Source organism: Ooceraea biroi, chromosome 14 (assembly GCF_003672135.1).
Source record: "Ooceraea biroi isolate clonal line C1 chromosome 14, Obir_v5.4, whole genome shotgun sequence".
NCBI lineage: Eukaryota > Metazoa > Arthropoda > Insecta > Hymenoptera > Formicidae > Ooceraea > Ooceraea biroi.
This window is the reverse complement of record NC_039519.1, coordinates 8,672,959-8,695,392: the sequence shown is the minus strand read 5'-3', so window position 1 is coordinate 8,695,392 and position 22,434 is coordinate 8,672,959. Positions and strand designations below refer to the sequence as shown.

General features: G+C 35.7%; 2 protein-coding genes across 3 annotated transcripts in view; both read right to left on the bottom strand.

The window, feature by feature from the left end:
* Positions 1-1,825: 1,825 nt before the first annotated feature.
* Positions 1,826-8,722, bottom strand: LOC105274785 (zinc transporter ZIP3). Its single transcript, XM_026974802.1, has 4 exons — positions 7,619-8,722; positions 3,249-3,591; positions 2,572-2,739; positions 1,826-2,456 (listed from the first exon to the last, which is right to left on the bottom strand). The coding sequence occupies exons 1-4, from the start codon at positions 7,978-7,980 to the stop codon at positions 2,247-2,249; spliced, it is 1,083 nt and encodes a 360-aa protein (XP_026830603.1). The 5' UTR covers positions 7,981-8,722; the 3' UTR covers positions 1,826-2,246.
* Positions 8,723-13,816: 5,094 nt separating this feature from the next.
* Positions 13,817-22,434, bottom strand: part of LOC105274784 — a 29,014-nt gene continuing 20,396 nt past the window's right edge. The window contains exons 8-18 of one of the 2 annotated variants that reach the window (XR_003407414.1): positions 20,531-20,720; positions 20,008-20,124; positions 19,457-19,633; positions 19,047-19,214; positions 18,878-18,970; positions 18,541-18,583; positions 18,334-18,446; positions 15,807-15,937; positions 14,775-14,982; positions 14,194-14,350; positions 13,817-13,990 (exon numbers count right to left, since the gene is read on the bottom strand). Coding sequence is in view for 1 of the 2 variants with exons in the window: in XM_026974801.1 (XP_026830602.1) it covers positions 14,964-14,982; positions 15,807-15,937; positions 18,334-18,446; positions 18,541-18,583; positions 18,878-18,970; positions 19,047-19,214; positions 19,457-19,633; positions 20,008-20,124; positions 20,531-20,720 (1,051 nt within the window). In the remaining variant the exon portion in view is untranslated. Of the gene's footprint in view, positions 13,991-14,193; positions 14,351-14,421; positions 14,983-15,806; positions 15,938-18,333; positions 18,447-18,540; positions 18,584-18,877; positions 18,971-19,046; positions 19,215-19,456; positions 19,634-20,007; positions 20,125-20,530; positions 20,721-22,434 lie in introns of those variants that run through there. The other variant, XM_026974801.1, reaches the window with a different exon arrangement.

Here is a 22,434-nt window from a genome sequence, read left to right as displayed (position 1 = left end):
CTCGAATATGTGATACCTAATTAAGCGTTAAGTAAACGATGCGTAGCATCAAAAATAAATCGAAATAGATAATTCAGTTAACTGTAATACAGTAAATCAATAATAATGATGTAATAAAATAATATAGAGGAAAGTCTCCGATTATAAGATACCATATCAATTTTGCCGAATGTAAGGAAATCTATAGGCAGAATTTAAAAATTTAATACGTTATCTTGAAGGGAATTTAATAAGCTTTAGGTTGGTAAAATGAAAAATCTAATTTAAATATTATTTTTTCTGAAAATTAAACAAATTTGAAAAAACAGCTTTACGTGATCGGTGAGTAGAGATCGCACGAAGAGACGCGATAACGTCTCGAATATGTGATACCTAATTAAGCGTTAAGTAAACGATGCGTAGCATCAAAGATAAATCGAAATAGATAATTCAGTAAACTGTAATACAGTAAATCAATAATAATGATGTAATAAAATAATATAGAGGAAAGTCTCCGATTATGAGATACCATATCAATTTTGCCGAATGTAAGGAAATCTATAGGCAGAATTTAAAAATTTAATACGTTATCTTGAAGAGAATTTAATAAGCTTTAGGTTGGTAAAATGAAAAATCTAATTTAAATATTATTTTTTCTGAAAATTAAACAAATTTGAAAAAACAGCTTTACGTGATCGGTGAGTAGAGATCGCACGAAGAGACGCGATAACGTCTCGAATATGTGATACCTAATTAAGCGTTAAGTAAACGATGCGTAGCATCAAAGATAAATCGAAATAGATAATTCAGTAAACTGTAATACAGTAAATCAATAATAATAATGTAATAAAATAATATAGAGGAAAGTCTCCGATTATAAGATACCATATCGATTTTGCTGAATGTAAGGAAATCTATAGGCAGAATTTAAAAATGTAATACGTTCTCTTGAAGAGAATTTAATAAGCTTTAGGTTGGTCAAATGAAAAATCTAATTTAAATATTATTTTTCTGAAAAGTAAAACAATTTGAAAAAACAGCTTTACGCAAGATCGCGGAAGTGTGCTCCTAATATAAGATACCTCGAGAAATCGGTGTTAAAAGTGCAAAATACATCAGTATTGCAAGTAAAAACCTTTATTAGATATTTTTATAAAAATACTGCTGCCACAGCCTTCGCCAAATCTTCACGATTCCACTGTCAACGCTTCCTCGTTTCTCTAACTTCCATAGTCAGATTCTATAAAATTAAATACACAAAAATTCGTAATATAAATTCGTATTAACTTTTCTTTAACCTTAAGTAGTATTTTCTTTCTTTTTATTACACTATATACTCTTCATATTCGAGCAATAATTATCTCATATTAAGAGTACCCTGAATATCTCATTATACGAGCCACACGCCCAGCGGTTCCGCGATCATGAAATCTAACCTCTACAATTAAGCAATTCAACAAATCGCGTATTTTCCTGTTACTACGATTCTACTCTATCACTGCATACTGAATTTATTGCCAACCATTTCTTTATTATGTAATAAACAAGGTTTAAAGACTTACCTTAAGTTCCTTCGACATGTTCACAATTTCACAAACCTTTTCTTGCAAAAGCTAAACGCAATAACGAACAATGAATTTTTCACTAAATACATTTTACACCAAGAGTAATAAGTTTATGGTGGAATTAACAGATAGTGCTCACTAGTTTAGCGGAAACTCCATATCTCATATTAGGAGCATATCCCATAATAGGGGATTCTCCTCTATTGTATACTGAAATTTTTAACAATTTGAAAAACCATAAACATGTCTTACGGAGCAAAATGAAACAGAAATTTTCACACTTTTCACAGATAGAATTATATATATTTTTTTTTCATACATTTTCGATATTTTTAAGAATACAAAAGTTAAAAGAGTCATCGCCGTTGCACTAAAGCAGCTCGAAGTCTTAATCATAATTTATTTCTGTTGCATAAAGCTATTAAAATGTAAGAAAAATCGCATTATTATCGCTATATCATATTTCAATAAGAAACAGTTACGAAAATTCCGCAATGCTTTTATAAATATTTTAGGAAAAATTTAGATGCGGTACGCTTGGCAACATGATGTTTCGATATTATTCAGCAACAGTCATTCGGGCACATATTATATATAACTTCACCGGTGCTGACATTGCCCGAAGCGAGGCAAGTCAGTTTCAGGTATTTGCGATCCATTTGATAAATTGTAGTTGATTCATTGCAGACACTAAGAATCAATTCATTCGCTTACATAATTATTAAGGAGGAAGATAGCGACATATCCGCTGATCACTGATAGAAACTGCAGGATCCCCGCGTACCTGCGCGAACTTTTATGCCATCTCGTCCTTTCCCTCGGCAAAACCTCGCTCACGGTAACGTACAGCAACGTTCCGCCCGCGAGGCCTTGCAAAATTGGCAGTGCCACCTTCGACCACTTTGTATCTACCTACGTGCGTGCGAAACGTATCGAATAATTAATCAATGAATAATCAACGCTAATTCCAAGACTGGTGCTAACGAACGATAGCCCAACGGGAATGAAGCAATTCATCTCTGCTCACCTGAAATGTTAACATTCCGATGCCGATTCCAAGCACAGATCCAACGGCGAACACAAATATCACAAATACTAATTTGGGAACGGATTTGCTGACACCCGCCAATTCCAATCCCAGGCAAAAGCCGACGACGAACTTGTGCGATGCCACCGCTCCGGTCAATAGCATCACCTGGGGAAAAAGCATGACGTTTGCAGTTACGTATTAATGTCCTTTGACTCACAATCGTGATGTTACTAACAAGTCGTTTGTCGTTTTAAATTTATCTGGATCTCGAATTGTTGGAAATTGTTCACCACCGGTAAATTACAAAAATATATCTACCTACATCTGTAAATTACAAAAATATCCAGACCTCAACATTTTTCTCAAGGAAAAGTCAACACTAAATTTATCAGAACATGACATTAAAATTAAGGTCACGAGTTGCGCGGCATCCTATATAACAGCATTTACATGTTTAGTTTGCTTCGTGAAATTATGCGACGTAGAAAATACATGCATTTCCCTCTCTCTAAATTAAATTTACGCACGTTTAGCAATTATGCAAGTTTAATGAATTTAGTGTGAAAACCTCCCGCATCTCATCGCGTCTCCATACGGCATGCTGTTCGGCAATTCCAATTCATCTTCTTCTTTCTCATTGTTCTTCGAGAATCGCAGTCAGCATGTTCACGTACCTCCGCAATTTTCGTTTGCAGCCCTATCGCGAGCCCCTCAAGGATGGCGTGTACGGTGAGAGCGAGGACGAGACCGGTGAGCCCGGTATTAGTGTCAGCACATTGTTCACCGTGGTTTCCGTGGCACAAAAATGTGACATCCTCGTTGGATGAACGGCCATCACGTACGGCAGGGCGTGTCGCGCCGTAGCTACTAATTGTGCATGCATTATTGCCGCTACCAGCAGGATTCTGTCGATAGTTAAGCGGTAATCTCACATCGCCCTCGGACACGTAGATCTTGCTATCTTGCAGGGCGGCGTTGTAACTGATACCACGGGAGTGGTTCCGACAACCCGAACAGCTGAAATCCAAGAGATGTAACTGGAGCAAAGAGAAACAAAACTGGGACCGCGCGGAGATACGTTGGAGCGAGGAAGAAAGAAGATTTGAGGGATAATCGATCGCTCAAACCGCGTTTAATCCTATCTGCCATAAGTCGAAAATTCAACATTAAAATAATTCGCATTCCACAGATAATCTCCGAGAATCTAAATATTGGGAGTGTGATTTGGTTTTGAGGGTTGTGCAACAGATAGCTGTAGTGTCAGTTTGTTCCAATAGCTGTTTCCGATAACTGTTGTTTCTTACAGTCTTGACATTATCCATGACATTTAGTAGCATTATAGCAATAGATGCAATAACAGTCGCGTTTATATCATCGTAAAAATGCAACTTCCGAAACAGCATTTTCGACATGCGTTGCTTTTGTTTTTTAATCAAAAGAAAACTGCGGCTGACGGTTATAGAATTCTTGTGGAAACTTATGGTGATTCTGCCCCATCAATTAAGACGTGTGAATACTGGTTTAGACGCTTTAAAAGTGGTGATACTGATGCGAAGGACAAAGAACGCTCGGGACAACCAAGAAAGCTTGAAAATGCAGATTTGCAAGCATTATTGCACGAAAATCCAACACAATCCACTTCAGAACTTGCCAGAGCATTAAATGTTGATCGTACAACAGTTGCCAAACATTTACATGAAATGGGAAAAATTCAGAAAGAAGGGAAATGGGTTTCGACATGAATTATCGGAAAGTGCCATTGCGAACCATTTCGTTGATCGCCAGGCAAAAAAAGAAGAGTCTTTTGTCTCGGATTGTTACTGGGGATGAAAAGTGGATCTATTTTGATAATCCGAAACGCAGAAAATCATGGGTGGATCCAGGCGAACCATCAACATCCACTCCGAGACGCAATATTCACGGCTCAAAAGTAATGCTCTGTATTTGGTGGGATAGTGTACTATGAGCTGTTAAATCCGCACGAGACTGTCACGGCTGATCGTTATCGACACCAATTGTACAAGTTGAAGCAAGCATTAGACCAAAAACGACCACCAATTGCGAGTAACGACGGAAAGTGATTCTTCTTCGTGACAAGGCTCGACCTCACGTTGCGTTATCAGTGAAAGAAACACTATTGGAGCTCGAATGGCAAGTCTTACCGCACCCCGCGTATTCTCCATGCGATTATTATTTGTTCCAGTCGATGCAACACGCTTTAGAGGATATACACTTTGATAATTTGGAAGAAGTGCGAAAATTCGTCGACGAATGGATCAACTGAAAAGAAGAGTCATTTTATCGTGGTGGAATCCATCTTTTGACACAGCATTAAATGTTGATCGTACAACAGTTGCCAAACATTTACATGAAATGGGAAAAATTCAGAAAGAAGGGAAATGGGTTCGACATGAATTATCGGAAAGTACCATTGCGAACCAGTTGAACATTTGCATTTCGTTGATCGCCAGGCAAAAAAAGAAGAGTCTTTTGTCTCGGATTGTTACTGGAGATGAAAAGTGGATCTATTTTGATAATCCGAAACGCAGAAAATCATGGGTGGATCCAGGCGAACCATCAACATCCACTCCGAGACGCAATATTGACGGTTCAAAAGTAATGCTCTGTATTTGGTGGGATAGTGTACTATGAGCTGTTAAATCCGCACGAGACTGTCACGGCTGATCGTTATCGACACCAATTGTACAAGTTGAAGCAAGCATTGGACCAAAAACGACCACCAATTGCGAGTAACGACGGAAAGTGATTCTTCTTCGTGACAAGGCTCGACCTCACGTTGCGTTATCAGTGAAAGAAACACTATTGGAGCTCGAATGGCAAGTCTTACCGCACCCCGCGTATTCTCCATGCGATTATTATTTGTTCCAGTCGATGCAACACGCTTTAGAGGATATACACTTTGATAATTTGGAAGAAGTGCGAAAATTCGTCGACGAATGGATCAACTGAAAAGAAGAGTCATTTTATCGTGGTGGAATCCATCTCTTGACAGAGCATTAAATGTTGATCGTACAACAGTTGCCAAACATTTACATGAAATGGGAAAAATTCAAAAAGAAGGGAAATGGGTTCGACATGAATTATCGGAAAGTGCCATTTGAACATTTGCATTTCGTTGATCGCCAGGCAAAAAAAGAAGAGTCTTTTGTCTCGGATTGTTACTGGGGATGAAAAGTGGATCTATTTTGATAATCCGAAACGCAGAAAATCATGGGTGGATCCAGGCGAACCATCAACATCCACTCCGAGACGCAATATTCACGGCTCAAAAGTAATGCTCTGTATTTGGTGGGATAGTGTACTATGAGCTGTTAAATCCGCACGAGACTGTCACGGCTGATCGTTATCGACACCAATTGTATAAGTTGAAGCAAGCATTGGACCAAAAACGACCACCAATTGCGAGTAACGGCGGAAAGTGATTCTTCTTCGTGACAAGGCTCGACCTCACGTTGCGTTATCAGTGAAAGAAACACTATTGGAGCTCGAATGGCAAGTCTTACCGCACCCCGCGTATTCTCCATGCGATTATTATTTGTTCCGGTCGATGCAACACGCTTTAGAGGATGCACACTTTGATAATTTCGAAGAAGTGCGAAAATCCGTCGACGAATGGATCAACTGAAAAGAAGAGTCATTTTATCGTGATGGAATACATCTCTTGACAGAAAGATGGGAAAAAGTTATAGAAAACGAAGGAAAATATTTGGATTAAGGTATTCATTCATTATCATATTTAAATACATGCGTTTTTGAGCAAAAAAACCCTCAAAACTAAATCACACCCCTAATAGATGATTGCTGATTAAATTTTAGGCAAGTTCAAGTAGACAGGATTAAAGCTTAAGTCGTTAATTAAGATTAAATAGATAATCACGACGCGGTTAATTCAAAGCGTGGACGTAAAAATTGCGTCATGAGAAATCTGAATGTACTCGACCTCGATACTCGCCGCAGATAGCAGGATATATCGAGTTCGATGGTAATCTCATGGATAGACCCACAACGTCGGAAGTCGATATCGAGTATCAGCGTTCAACAATGGCCCGAGTGATCATTTTCCACAAACGTGCGAACATCATTGCGGAATAAGTTTCGCCAAGCACCACCGTACATTCGTTCATCCTGAGAAAGTATCCGAGGGTCAAGAAGCGTGATGCGAACAGTTCCGAGCGGGAATGAACGATCATTTCGCACGAGATATTGCTATCGCTCGCGGCATCGGAATTTATTTCGACAGGCTCCACCCCGGTCGAAACAAAGAAAAGAGGTAAAATATAATGTATCGCTGAACGTTATCTTATATCAAGCTTAATCCGTTAATTTATCTTGCAGGCGATCGTGTAATTCTTCCCTTAAGCGGCGACAAGGCTATCGAGAGGGAAGTTTTTCACCTGGATCAAGGCACAATCTCTTTTGGTAAGGAAGTCGTGATTTCTTTCGACGAAATTATTCGGGTAAGGTCTGGCCAGAAGCAATAAAAAGTTACGAGAAAAATAAGAAAAAGTTTTCTCAACAATTATACGATCGATCTATTTAATTAAATTCAATTGCGTATATCGCAATTATGTTACTTTTTCATCGTATAAGTTGTTAATTGATTCTGATTACTAAGATATTTTCATTAAAAGTTTTGATACAAAAATTAGTTTGAGGAAGACGGAGTATTCCGTAATTTTTACGACAGCCTTGAAAATTTCGTTTATTGTGAAAGAGCATTGTATCGTCGCTTATCAATGATAACGAACGATAATACCGTCGCAGTATGATTGACGCCGCACATATAGATAAAAGTAATCGGAATTGTAGCAAGAAATGCTAATCATTATTCCTTTTCTTCTTAATTAAATTACATTCTCAGGTTTAGATTGATGCGAGCTGAGAAAAAGAAAGACGGATGCTTCGTCTTGCGGTTCTTCATCAATCATCGCTATGTATGCGCTTTCTCGATGCAAGATTACTCGAGAAACATCGATTCATTCTCGCGAATTGTGAAGACGAAGCTCTTTCAGCACGTACCTACCCTCGCTCGTGCGTGATTCTGCGCCCAGGATGGTGAAGGTCTAACTCGGGCCCGTGGCTGTCACCTCCTCGACAAAACAAGTGCACGCACTCGTCGACCAGGTAGAGCAGCAGGAAGCCGCAGGAAAACACGAGCTCGCCGTGATCCGGTAGGCCTTCGCGCACTTCCGGGAGGATGTGCAGTATCGCGGTGGCCAGCAGGACACCGGCACCGAAGCACAAGGCGCAGGAGAGTAACAACTTCCGTTGCAGATGCTGAGCACGTGGGACGAAGCAGGCGGGTGCGACGCCCACGATGAAGCTGCCGGCGCCGATCAGCGCCATCGACGCCAGCTTCGCTTGCACCACGTTGGCGAACATCATTGTCTCGCCCTTACGCTGACCTCGATTCGCTACGGACGCGCGAAGTTCACCCCTGCTGTCCTCGTTCGTGATGATGGCGGTAACGTTTGGCGAACGTGAAGTCCTTCTTCACGTACCATCGGATATGCGGATTCATCAAAACTCGTCACGGCGTTTCCTGAACCTTGTCGCTCGCAGGGACACTTCGAAGATGCTGTTCACGACGGCACGACGAACGCGTGACGTCTCAAGGCGCGACCCTAATCTGAGACAACGACGATAACGCTGATAGAGCCCGCCCAACACTTGCAGCACTCGTCCATCAAATGATGGAGGGAGGCGACTATGATCTCACGCTGTTGGTGCATACTATCAATCTAGCTTTAATTTCAACTTATCGGACGCGCGATTATGTGGCAAAAGTATAAACGAGCTTATCTTGAGCGTTTGAATCGCTGACCTAAATTATGGTTTAGTTTTTATTAACTTAAGCATGTTAGCTTAAGATTATCTCCGTTCACGTGAGAACGATGAAGCTGAAAACAGAATCAGTATCAGAAACGGAAGGTATTGGCGATAATGCTCGCGCGTGCGAGCGATAAGCCACGCTATCGCAAACATTTCGTGAGGAAGCTGACGAGACTGGTACGTTTCAAGAAGAGATCTCAATGAACCCACGCATAATCACGATAAGCAGCAACGCTATGAGCATATTATATATAATTATATACAGGGTGTCCCGGGTTTTAACCGACAAACTGCGGGAGCATATTCTACTAGTGGAAATAAGAAAAAATTCTTATATCGAGTTTGCTTAGAAATGCTTTATTACAAAGTTATAAACCAATATGAGATAAGTAACAACGGAACATAGTGTGGAATTTGCAAGGTCGAAGATGTTTATGTTACGTGTATTCACGTGTATTCATGTTCACTATGTTGAAACGATTCAGTATGATTGTCACTTTCACAACAGTAGCTGTTAGATTTCAATCGTCGTGTCAACTAGCAATTACTATCAGAATGCCAAAAGTGTTTTCAAACGAGGAATACACCGATATTCATTTCGTGTACGGATTCTGTGACGGAAATGCACGAGCTGCCGTACGCGAGTATCAACGTAGATTTCCTAACAGGAGAGTACCAGACAGTTCTGTGTTTAGTAATACCCATTTGCAATTACGTAATTTGGGTTCATTTCGACCTATGAATGAATATGATGATGTTCGTTCAGCTCTAAGGCACCGACGACGCTCGGAAAGAATCTTAAATCTTTTTGATAATACTCCTACACAAAGTGTTCGACGTGCTTCAGCTCAACTGCAGATATCACGAAACCCTATTTGGAGAACATTGCGTGCTGATGACAGATTCGCATATCATTACACACCTGTGCAAGAATGACTTCCAATCGATTATCAGAAACGAGTCGAATTTTGTAACCGGTATGTGAATGCAGTAGAAAGGGACAATCTTTTCTCATCAATGATATTATGGACAGATGAAGCGACCTTTACAAGACGAGGCATGTTCAATTCTCATAATAGCCATGTATGCTCATAATAATCCACATACTACCAGACGAAGAAACTTTCAACACGAATTTCGATGTAATGTTTGGATGGGTATGCTTCATGACCGGCTTATTGGTCCGTTCTTTTTACCTGACCGATTGAACGGAGAATCTTTTCGAAGATTCCTATCAAACGATTTACCAATTTTGATGGAAAATGTGCCACTGCAGTTTCGCCAAAACAGCTGGATACAGTTAGACGGTTGTCCGTCGCACTATGCTAGACAAGTTAGAAACTGGTTAGACGAACATTACGCTCATAGGTGGATTGGTCGAGGAGGAGCGGTTTTCTGGCCTCCAAGATCGCCCGATTTAACGCCTCTTGATTTTTATTTATGGGCAACTTTAAAAAATAAAGTTTACAGTACAGAAGTAATCTCGCTTGAAGATTTAAAGCAACGAATTACTAATTCAGTTACTGAGATGCAACCAAATTTTCAGGAATGTCGTACCGTAACAAATTCTGTACTACGTCGATGTCTAGCTTGTATCGATGTGCAAGGACAACATTTTGAAAAGCGTCACTAAATCATTGCGTAGATAATTTTTATTTTTGTGAAAAAATCCGTTGTTACTTGTCTCATATTTCTTTTCAATATTGGTTTATAACTTTGTAATAAAGCATTTCTAAGCAAACTCGATATAAGAATTTTTTCTTATTTCTACTAGTAGAGTATGCTCCCGCAGTTTGTCGGTTAAAACTCGGGACACCCTGTATACAGGGTGTTTCCTCTAAACTGTAGCACTTAGAATATCTCTGCTTCCTTTGATGATATGAAAAAAGTCAAAGGACGAAAATTGTTCGATTCAAAGAGACTAGTACTCTGGTAAGAAAATTATTTTTTTTAATGTGACCTTTCACAAAATATCAAGGTCATCAACATTTTTTTAAATGAGATGGTATATTTTCCTTAGCGAAATGATGTAGCTTGTAAAAAAACAAATTCAACCATACAGAATATGTTGACCTTCATTTGCACGGAACATACTCAACGAATCATTTCCTGATCGCTGGATTGGACGTGGTGGAAGAATTTCTTGGCCGGCTCGATCACCAGATCTTACGCCTCTTGATTTTTATTTATGGGCAACTTTAAAAAATAAAGTTTACAGTACAGAAGTAATCTCGCTTGAAGATTTAAAGCAACGAATTACTAATTCAGTTACTGAGATGCAACCAAATTTTCAGGAATGTCGTACCGTAACAAATTCTGTACTACGTCGATGTCTAGCTTGTATCGATGTGCAAGGACAACATTTTGAAAAGCGTCACTAAATCATTGCGTAGATAATTTTTATTTTTGTGAAAAAATCCGTTGTTACTTGTCTCATATTTCTTTTCAATATTGGTTTATAACTTTGTAATAAAGCATTTCTAAGCAAACTCGATATAAGAATTTTTTCTTATTTCCACTAGTAGAATATGCTCCCGCAGTTTGTCGGTTAAAACCCGGGACACCCTGTATACAGGGTGTTTCCTCTAAACTGTAGCACTTAGAATATCTCTGCTTCCTTTGATGATATGAAAAAAGTCAAAGGACGAAAATTGTTCGATTCAAAGAGACTAGTACTCTGGTAAGAAAATTATTTTTTTTAATGTGACCTTTCACAAAATATCAAGGTCATCAACATTTTTTTAAATGAGGGTATATTTTCCTTAGCGAAATGATGTAGCTTGTAAAAAAACAAATTCAACCATACAGAATATGTTGACCTTCATTTGCACGGAACATACTCAACGAATCGTTTCCTGATCGCTGGATTGGACGTGGTGGAAGAATTTCTTGGCCGGCTCGATCACCAGATCTTACGCCTCTTGATTTTTATTTATGGGCAACTTTAAAAAATAAAGTTTACAGTACAGAAGTAATCTCGCTTGAAGATTTAAAGCAACGAATTACTAATTCAGTTACTGAGATGCAACCAAATTTTCAGGAATGTCGTACCGTAACAAATTCTGTACTACGTCGATGTCTAGCTTGTATCGATGTGCAAGGACAACATTTTGAAAAGCGTCACTAAATCATTGCGTAGATAATTTTTATTTTTGTGAAAAAATCCGTTGTTACTTATCTCATATTTCTTTTCAATATTGGTTTATAACTTTGTAATAAAGCATTTCTAAGCAAACTCGATATAAGAATTTTTTCTTATTTCTACTAGTAGAGTATGCTCCCGCAGTTTGTCGGTTAAAACCCGGGACACCCTGTATACAGGGTGTTTCCTCTAAACTGTAGCACTTAGAATATCTCTGCTTCCTTTGATGATATGAAAAAAGTCAAAGGACGAAAATTGTTCGATTCAAAGAGACTAGTACTCTGGTAAGAAAATTATTTTTTTTAATGTGACCTTTCACAAAATATCAAGGTCATCAACATTTTTTTAAATGAGATGGTATATTTTCCTTAGCGAAATGATGTAGCTTGTAAAAAAACAAATTCAACCATACAGAATATGTTGACCTTCATTTGCACGGAACATACTCAACGAATCATTTCCTGATCGCTGGATTGGACGTGGTGGAAGAATTTCTTGGCCGGCTCGATCACCAGATCTTACGCCTCTTGATTTTTTTCTTTGGGGACGCCTAAAAAATGAAGTTTATCGCGATATTCCGACAACACCTGAAGATACGCGAGAAAGAATTCAGCGTGCGTGCACCGCAATTACTCCGGAATCTCTCAAAAACGTAAAACAATCGTTTATTCATCGAATTCGAAAGTGTATGGAAGTAAACGGTGATCATTTCGAACATCTGTAAAAAAGGTACATGTTTGTAGTTATACATACAATAAATAGAGTTTCTTATCCTAAACGTGATTTTTGTGGTTCAAAGTCATTTGAAGGTCAACATATTCTGTATGGTTGAATTTGTTTTTTTACAAGCTACATCATTTCGTTAAGGAAAATATACCATCTCGTTTAAAAAAATGTTGATGACCTTGATATCTTGTGAAAGGTCACATTAAAAAAAATAATTTTCTTACCAGAGTACTAGTCTCTTTGAATCGAACAATTTTCGTCCTTTGACTTTTATCGTATCATCAAAGGAAGCAGAGATATTCTAAGTGCTACAGTTAGAGGAAACACCCTGTATATAAAAAATAAAATTTCTTCCAATAGAAAACTTACTGTATATTGAAATAGACAGTCTTGCAATAACGTCGTTGTGGTCCGACGCCACAACTGCAAAACTTGATTTTGTTTTAATAATTTGATATCTGAAATAATAAATTTGATAAAATCATTAACATACATACCAAAAGTGAATACTCCTTGTTTATAAGGATACGCAACACAATACATATAAAAGAACAGATTGAAAAAATGTTCGAGATAGCAGAATGCAACTGCATACGGTTCGTTCATGTAAGCAGCAAAGACTATATATTAGCGAGTAAAGTCGCCCGCAACTGCAGACACTCGAATTGTGAAGAAACAACCATTAGTATCGTCATTCGTCCGTATATTCGCGTATAAGAAGATAACGATCGTTAGCTGTAGAGCTATATATTAGCCATAAAGCAAATCGCGCTGTTTATAAACTGCGAGTAATGTAAAGTTCCGTAAAAGTATTCGCGGGATGTAAGTCAAGTCGAGTTCTCCTCTATAAACTATTACTTAACAATTTAATATAAAATAAAAAAACCCTTTTTATTTTATGTCTTGTTTTTACTTTCGCGTTCTTAAGCAACTTTCTTTTTGCATTATCGCCTAATATGTTGCTTAAAAAATACTGATATATTAATTATCACAATAATGCACATTACGTGGAAAGGAATACGACAATGGTGCCATTAAAGTTGATAAGAGATGCAAATCCATGACATGAAAGGACATCTTATCGATAGAGTAATAAATTTAAACTGTCACTCCCTCGTTGCAAAGACTTGTACCTTCGTTCCCCATAAACGGCCAATTATTTGCGAAGAGCCTATATCTCTACGTCCCGGAAAATCAATATTTCCCAAGGAGCTATAAATACACCTATAAATTACATTCACTTTACTATGATTGTCTTTTCATTTAGCCAATAAAATGACTACAGAATTCGCATAATAGAGGAACTGCCTGCAGCAGTCCAATATGAAAAAAACAAATAATTTGACATCTTCGGTGCACTATCGAGATATGCAATAGCGATTGTTCGTCCGCTATTAATCTCATTATTGTGACAGTATTCGGTCTATTGGTTTGCAAGTTATCGATAATGAATGCTGTAGGGAACAATTATTAATGATGGGATATTCGGATGGACAGGCGACATAATTACAGAACAAAGGATACATCGCTATCCTAGCTTTGAAAGTTTAATCGTTGTAGTAGTAATCTGTGTCAAGAACAAGCTTTCGACCATAGATGAATTAATATATGCACGTACGATGTGCGACATGGCAACAACAAAGCGGCGATTAAACGCGAAATTCGTACATACCCAATTAGAAACACGCGTAAACACTACAAATGAATCATAATAATATTACGTCATTAATCACTCAGAAAGATTTAAATTTATTTGTTAAAAAAGTATGAGAAATCAACTTTAAATAATTTAACTTCGTATTTACTGTCTTTTTTATCTACGTATTAATTAATCAATAATAATAAAAGTTATACACTCTCAAGTATGAAAAATCTTAGCTTTATATGTATAATCTTACCATAAAGTAGAATGCCACGAACGTTTATTACTATGCCGCCACAATAAAATTATGTAATCCCTTTTCTGCGATAGCTATTTTATAAGAATATTTTCTTACGTTAGCTCCTTCTCTCGAGACTAAAGTTATTTATACATAAAAACATCTAAGCCACCTCCTGGAAATAAATTATAATAAAAATAATAACATGAAAAATTATTATTATGATATAATAATAAAATATGGAAACGACGAAACAAAGTTTAATGAGACACTTTCCGGTACGTAGATATACATGTTGTTTTGCGTGGAATTGATGAACGTCGCGGAGCTCAGTTATACTAATTAAATGCGTCACATCTAAGTGTCTAACAGAATGACATCTGACGTGATTTGATATTTTTTAATGTACATAGTTCATACAAATGATACAAATTCATTTAGCTACGTACAATATTATGTACAAAATTTACAATCCTATAATGACTAAATCTATGATATCTAAACATAACGTTTATCTATCTTAATTATCATTTATATAATTATACTTCATAATATAATTATATAATATTATATTATTAGATATAATCACATAATCTTACCTCTAAGTGATAGGTAACCTCTTATAAGTAATTTATATCCTCTTGTGCTTTTAATATTATTTCTAAATGAAATAACTTATGTTTTTATAATACAGTTTCAGAACGTTTTTGATACAAAGACTGAGACGCGCTATTCGCTTGAATCTTTCACTTCCTTGTTTTTCAACACTCATATAAAATTATCATTTTCTACGACAGCGAGAAAAACCTGCAATAATAATTATCATGTAAATAATACTCGCATTTTTGTATAGCTCAAGAAATATTCAACGAATAGAATTAAATAATAAACAATTTAATTTATTATTAAATGAGGTGCTGTATCTAATTCCGTTTTGTTTTCATAAAATTCTTATTAAATATAGTAATATTATCACTATATATATACATATACACATTAAATCTTTACAGGATTATAATTAGGTTTGTTCTAGTGTAATAACAAGCAAAACATGTAGCAATATTAACACAGCTAGTTATTAATTTGCTTTATATATCAAAGCACAAGTAAAAGATAAACTGAAATAATTGTTGCCCTATATTTGCTTCAAACACATATTCTAGAAAAGTGAAATGCCAAATTGCAATTCTGAGGCAAATAGTAATATATATAAATTTTTAAATAGGAACTAAAAAAACTTTTCAAACTAAATGAACAAACTAGAACCACAGTCGATTTTAGTCGATCTTGATGCTTATCGATGCGTACTTTTATGTGTAAATTAAAATATCAAACATCCTGATCCTATTTCAGATTCTCCTTAGCAACTGGCAGTGATGGATAATGATGATGGTCTCATGATGATAAAAAAAACTGTTTTGACGTGTGACATAAAGCTAAAATTCTATTTCCTTTTTTCTTATAAAATATATAAATGTAGACGGTATCAAACAAAACTCAGATTTATAAAAGCATCTTATAAAAAAAAGAAAAAATACAAATTCTATTATTTCTAATTTGTTATTTCTAATTAACATTCTATAATACATTATCGTCTACGTGTTCTAGAAATAAATTTGAATCATATATACTTTGTGCGTGTCAAAGCGCTTCCGCCTTTTGTTGGATCCATCATGCGATCCCAATTGGTATGACCAACAACAAATCCGACAGCACGCATCTTTTCCTGCTCCTTACGTTCTTCCAGATCAGCCCAACGTACCTGAAAAAAAAATGTGCACAATTCAATTAAATATTTGCATATACAGGGTGTCCCGGGTTTTAACCGACAAACTGCGGGAGCATATTCTACTAGTGGAAATAAGAAAAAATTCTTATATCGAGTTTGAATAGAAATGCTTTATTACAAAGTTATAAACCAATATTGAAAAGAAATATGAGACAAGTAACAACGGATTTTTTCACAAAAATAAAAATTATCTACGCAATGATTTAGTGACGCATTTCAAAATGTTGTTCTTGCGCATCGATACAAGCTAGACACCGACGTAGTACAGAATTTGTTACGGTACGACATTCCTGAAAATTTGGTTGCATCTCAGTAACTGAATTAGTAATTCGTTGCTTTAAATCTTCAAGCGAGATTACTTCTGTACTGTAAACTTTATTTTTTAAAGTTGCCCATAAATAAAAATCAAGAGGCGTAAGATCTGGTGATCGAGCCGGCTAAGAAATTCTTCCACCACGTCCAATCCAGCGATCAGGAAATGATTCGTTGAGTATGTTCCGTGCAAATGAAGGTCAACATATTCTGTATGGTTGAATTTGTTTTTTTACAAGCTACATCATTTCGCTAAGGAAAATATACCATCTCATTTAAAAAACTGTTGATGACCTTGATATCTTGTGAAAGGTCACATTAAAAAAATAATTTTCTTACCAGAGTACTAGTCTCTTTGAATCGAACAATTATCGTCCTTTGACTTTTTTCATATCATCAAAGGAAGCAGAGATATTCTAAGTGCTATAGTTAGAGGAAACACCCTGTATACAGGGTGTCCCGGGTTTTAACCGACAAACTGCAGGAGCATATTCTACTAGTGGAAATAAGAAAAAATTCTTATATCGAGTTTGCTTAGAAATGCTTTATTACACAGTTATAAACCAATATTGAAAAGAAATATGAGACAAGTAACAACGGATTTTTTCACAAAAATAAAAATTATCTACGCAATGATTTAGTGACGCATTTCAAAATGTTGTTCTTGCGCATCGATACAAGCTAGACACCGACGTAGTACAGAATTTGTTACGGTACGACATTCCTGAAAATTTGGTTGCATCTCAGTAACTGAATTAGTAATTCGTTGCTTTAAATCTTCAAGCGAGATTACTTCTGTACTGTAAACTTTATTTTTTAAACTTGCCCATAAATAAAAATCAAGAGGCGTTAAATCGGGCGATCTTGGAGGCCAGAAAACCGCTCCTCCTCGACCAATCCGCCTATGAGCGTAATGTTCGTCTAACCAGTTTCTAACTTGTCTAGCATAGTGCGACGGACAACCGTCTAACTGTATCCAGCTGTTTTGGCGAAACTGCAGTGGCACATTTTCCATCAAAATTGGTAAATCGTTTGATAGGAATCTTCGAAAAGATTCTCCGTTCAATCGGTCAGGTAAAAAGAACGGACCAATAAGCCGGTCATGAAGCATACTCATCCAAACATTACATCGAAATTCGTGTTGAAAGTTTCTTTGTCTGGCAGTATGTGGACTATTATGAGCCCATACATGGCTATTATGAGAATTGAACATGCCTCGTCTTGTAAAGGTCGCTTCATCTGTCCATAATATCATTGATGAGAAAAGATTGTCCCTTTCTACTGCATTCACATACCGGTTACAAAATTCGACTCGTTTCTGATAATCGATTGGAAGTCATTCTTCTACAGGTGTGTAATGATATGCGAATCTGTCATCAGCACGCAATGTTCTCCAAATAGTGTTTCGTGATATCTGCAGTTGAGCTGAAGCACGTCGAACACTTTGTGTAGGAGTATTATCAAAAAGATTTAAGATATTTTCCGAGCGTCGTCGGTGCCTTAGAGCTGAACGAACATCGTCATATTCATTCAGAGGTCGAAATGAACCCAAATTACGTAATTGCAAATGGGTATTACTAAACACAGAACTGTCTGGTACTCTCCTGTTAGGAAATCTACGTTGACACTCTCGTACGGCAGCTCGTGCATTTCCGTCACAGAATCCGTACACGAAATGAACATCGGTGTATTCCTCGTTTGAAAACACTTTTGGCATTCTGATAGTAATTGCTAGTTGACACGACGATTGAAATCTAACAGCTACTGTTGTGAAAGTAACAATCATACTGAATCGTTTCAACATAGTGAACATGAATACACGTGAATACACGTAACATAAACATCTTCGACCTTGCAAATTCCACACTATGTTCCGTTGTTACTTATCTCATATTGGTTTATAACTTTGTAATAAAGCATTTCTAAGCAAACTCGATATAAGAATTTTTTCTTATTTCCACTAGTAGAATATGCTCCCGCAGTTTGTCGGTTAAAACCCGGGACACCCTGTATAGAATAATTCGTAAATTCAACCGATAATTATTACAAATACATACCCGTTTTTTACCGGAAGTATCTTCCATATTGTAATAATCAGGTACTTGGAGAAAATCTTCCATGGTTTGCGGTTTTGTTTCGCTTTTCTTTTTCGCTAATCCATCTAGTCGATCTGCGTTATAAAGAAAATAAAAATTTACCGATAAGTCACGTTATTTATTAAAATATACTGGTGTATCAACGTAAAGTGATATAAACTAACTCACCTAATTTATCTTCAGCTTCCATCTTCTCCCATTTGCTGACACCCTAGAAAAACGAAAATGCATGTATAAAAGTATTATATTACAAAATTACAAAAATCTATAATTAACAATTTAGAAAACAACGTTCTTTAACTCCGTTTTATATTAAAAAAATATATATTGGACTTTCAATATTTAAAATTGTTTTTCTTCTAATAAATTTTGCACAAAAAAGTTTCTTTTACATTTACCTAGCCTTTTCTGAATAGCCTTTTGCGTAAGATATTTTTTACAAGAAATTATCACGTGATCATCTTTATATAAAAGAAACAGTTATTTAGTAAACTTATTTAATTACAATAGCATCCTGAGTGTCCTCGTGGCTGTCTTCGCTATCTTCGTTTTGTGTGGCAGATTGTTCCTGAATTTCTTGACTATCTTCCATATCGACCTTTAACAAACATGTTTATGAATGTAAGCATATATTTCACGATGTGCAATATCGACTTTAAGAAAGACAAAACTACCTCCTCTATCGCCTGCTCTTGTAACATCGAGTTTACGTCCAGCTTTTGGTGATAACTAGGCGTTGGTTCAAAGTAATCTATAATCCGATTAATTTCATCCTCGGTACGATTATGTATGTTTCTCTTCAAGCATATCTGTAGATCCATTTCCATCTCGCATATGTATACCTGCATACACAAATAATGCCATGCGTCGTTAGCCATAATTGTTTCGGATTTCCAATTTGACATTATATCATAATTAAATATATAGCAATACTGCAACATATTATCATACAAGATGTTCCAGAATAACAAAATATTTTTTTAATAATAAATTATGGCGACTTTGAATGTTATATATCTCATGAATAAGCTTCAGATTATTGAATTTGAAACATATTAATATTATCAAGCTTGCAATCGCTTACTTTGAAACCTTTCGATTTGGCGAAATTCCACATTTCTTCGTAATCCGTAATCTTCTCATTGATGCAGTCTAATATGATGAAATTGAAGAATCCATCTGTTATATTTTTTTTGAAAGCTTTAACAAGCGATGTTATGTAACTCTGCTCCATAGCCTCTTCGTATTCATACACCATTTCCTGTTCCAGAGAAGATTCATATGCATGTATTGCATGTTAAACCATTGCGCAAACATTCTATGCGACAGATTTACACATCAAAGAAAGCTAAAGACAACATTCTCAATAACATTAAAGCATATTAATTTCTTCATTATATTTCTTATTAATTAAACTTAACAATTTATTATGTATAAAGCAACTTTAAGCTTCAATAAATTTAAACAATGATTATTATTATAAATATTATTAGTTTTGACTTCCGGGAGCCGCGTTTTTTGTTCTTTTCGATCCTACTTTTATTATAAATAACATATAAACAAAATATTATTATAAATTAAAATGATTGTCAATTTTAAAAAACTTGTTTTACATCCAAATGTAAGGAATTATACCTTAACTGTGATTTTCTTGCCATTGTCGTCTTTAGTCTCTACTTCCTTTTCAACGAGGAAGTAATCATCCAGACTCAATATTCTCGGCGCAGAACCACCTTGCTCAACTTCTTTATCCTATACAGGAAAAGATCATAAAATGATATATTAAATAGACTGCGATTTTTAGGCATTGATAAAAATATAAATGGAAGATATAATTTACATTATATAAATTGCAATAAAATTACGATCAATAAATCCGAAATTAATTTAAAATATAGATTCCTCAGCAATAAATCAAAGCATTTTGACAAACCTACATTGTATCCGTAATTCTTATGCAAAATTTTTACTATTGCGACACCAGAGTAAAACACCACAAAAATTATAAATCTCTTTCCATAATGTATTATAATATGCTTTTGAAAAATATGTTAATATTTATGATAACTGATAATTTATTAACATGTATTAAATTTAATAAAAGTAATAATATACAATATTCAATTATTTATTAATATAAATTAATTTATTAGTATACCTTGATAAGTTTAGCAACAAAAGATTTGCCACTACCAGGTGGTCCTCTGAGGATAACGGCTATTTTTGGTGGTCTGTTCTGACGACCTGGTGGGCACAATAAGTCATCGACCATCGTGTAGTTGGGCAGTTTTGCCAATTCCAAAGTTTTCGCAGTCGATTCCACATTTTTCTTTGTATCTGAAGAAAGACTGTAACAAATATTTTTTCTTTTATAATAAAATGAATGGACATATGTGTAAGCAATTATAGTAGATAAAAGTTGATTAAAGATTTATCTTTTCTGTTTCTACGTTACTACATAAACACAAATGGATCTTTTCATCAATCTGATATACAGGGTGAGGCACCTAAAACAGGCCACCTGAATATCTCGGCTGTTATTGGTGATAGAAAAACACGTGTCAGACCAAACTTGCATGATTTCGAGGGACACATAATTTGTTCTAAATAGTTTTTTATTAGGTGGACGCGTAGAGGTCATATGAAGGTCAACTTCGTTTTTTTAAATGGTATGATGTTTTTTTACGTACCATCTAGTAGAGCGTTTGAAGATGCGCACATTGATCTACGGGTCAAAATCATTCAAGGTCACTGAAGGCCAACTTCAACGGAAAATAATGTACTTTTATTGCCTAGAGTTCTCTGCTATTGAAAATACCGTAAACTCAGAAATGAAACAGTTCTAGCACTTAGAAATTTTAGCCTTCAGTGACCTTGAATGATTTTGATGACCCGTAGATCAATGTGCGCATCTTCAAACGCTCTACTAGATGGTACGTAAACAAACATATCATATTATTTAAAAAAACGAAGTTGACCTTCATATGACCTTTACGCGTCCACCTAATAAAAATGTATTTTGAACAAATTATGTGTCCCTCGAAACCATGCAAGTTTGGTCTGACACATTCTTTTCTATCACCAATAACAGCCGAGATATTCAGGTGGCCTCAAAATATTGATTATTATGCAATCTTTAATAATTATAGAATTGTTAAAAATATAGATATAAAACTTGATATATCTATTATGTTTATGCATAAACATCGTTTAGTGATATATTAAATATGTCAGAATTATTTCATGTGCAGACACATCCAAACGTGTACCTCAAAAAAGATACTCATAATAAGATAATACGATACTCATAAGATAATCATTCATTTTTGCTGAAAATGTAGAGCGCGGATGGAGAAATTAAATTATACGTATATATCTATAAAAAGTATCAAAGTTTTCAATGTTGTTTCAACTTCTTTTGTCACATAGTGATATGTAAAACCATTTATTTTAGTATATATTTATATAGAGCAAGAATATCTTTGCAATTATTTTTTGATAATGCATCTTCATAATGCATCGTGGCTGCAGTGAGAGAAGGATCAGAAATCATAATTTAGTATGCAACCTTCAACAAATGCGCCACATGAGTTTTATTACAATAAATCGCAATTCGCAAATAATCGCATATGTGCTGTACTTGTATAATTGTATATAAAATTCATAAGTTTTGCCAACATTTTGTTGGGAAAAGTGATTCAGTCGTTTCTTATGTATCCGACAAGGACAGCCTCAAAAAGTTTCGAATGATCAAAATTGATCAAAAAATAACTGAATTAACAGTTTTCAGTACAAGTACAATAAATCCTACAAATAACTGTAATAATCTTATAAAAGCCCAAGAAATAAACCGTTCTATTCGTTATATTCTTCGCTGTACTATATCGCAAATATTGACACATTTGTTTGCTTTTATATTTCTTTCGTTCAAGAATGAATCGATAATAATATTGTAGGAATGAAGCTTCAATTAATAGATCAAACGCAGAATAAAATATGACAGGAATTTCTTTTCCCATGTTTTGTCCTCTCTGATTTAGCAACATTTACTGAGAGAGGCAT

Excerpts from the sequence above, each read along its gene's own strand:
- LOC105274785 (XM_026974802.1), bottom strand. The coding sequence starts at position 7,980 with ATGATGTTCGCCAACGTGGTGCAAGCGAAGCTGGCGTCGATGGCGCTG. Across the intron at positions 3,592-7,618 it reads AGAATCACGCACGAGCGAGG|CTGTTCGGGTTGTCGGAACC; the intron begins GTAGGTACGTGC and ends CTTGGATTTCAG. Across the intron at positions 2,740-3,248 it reads TGCAAACGAAAATTGCGGAG|GTGATGCTATTGACCGGAGC; the intron begins GTACGTGAACAT and ends CTTTTTCCCCAG.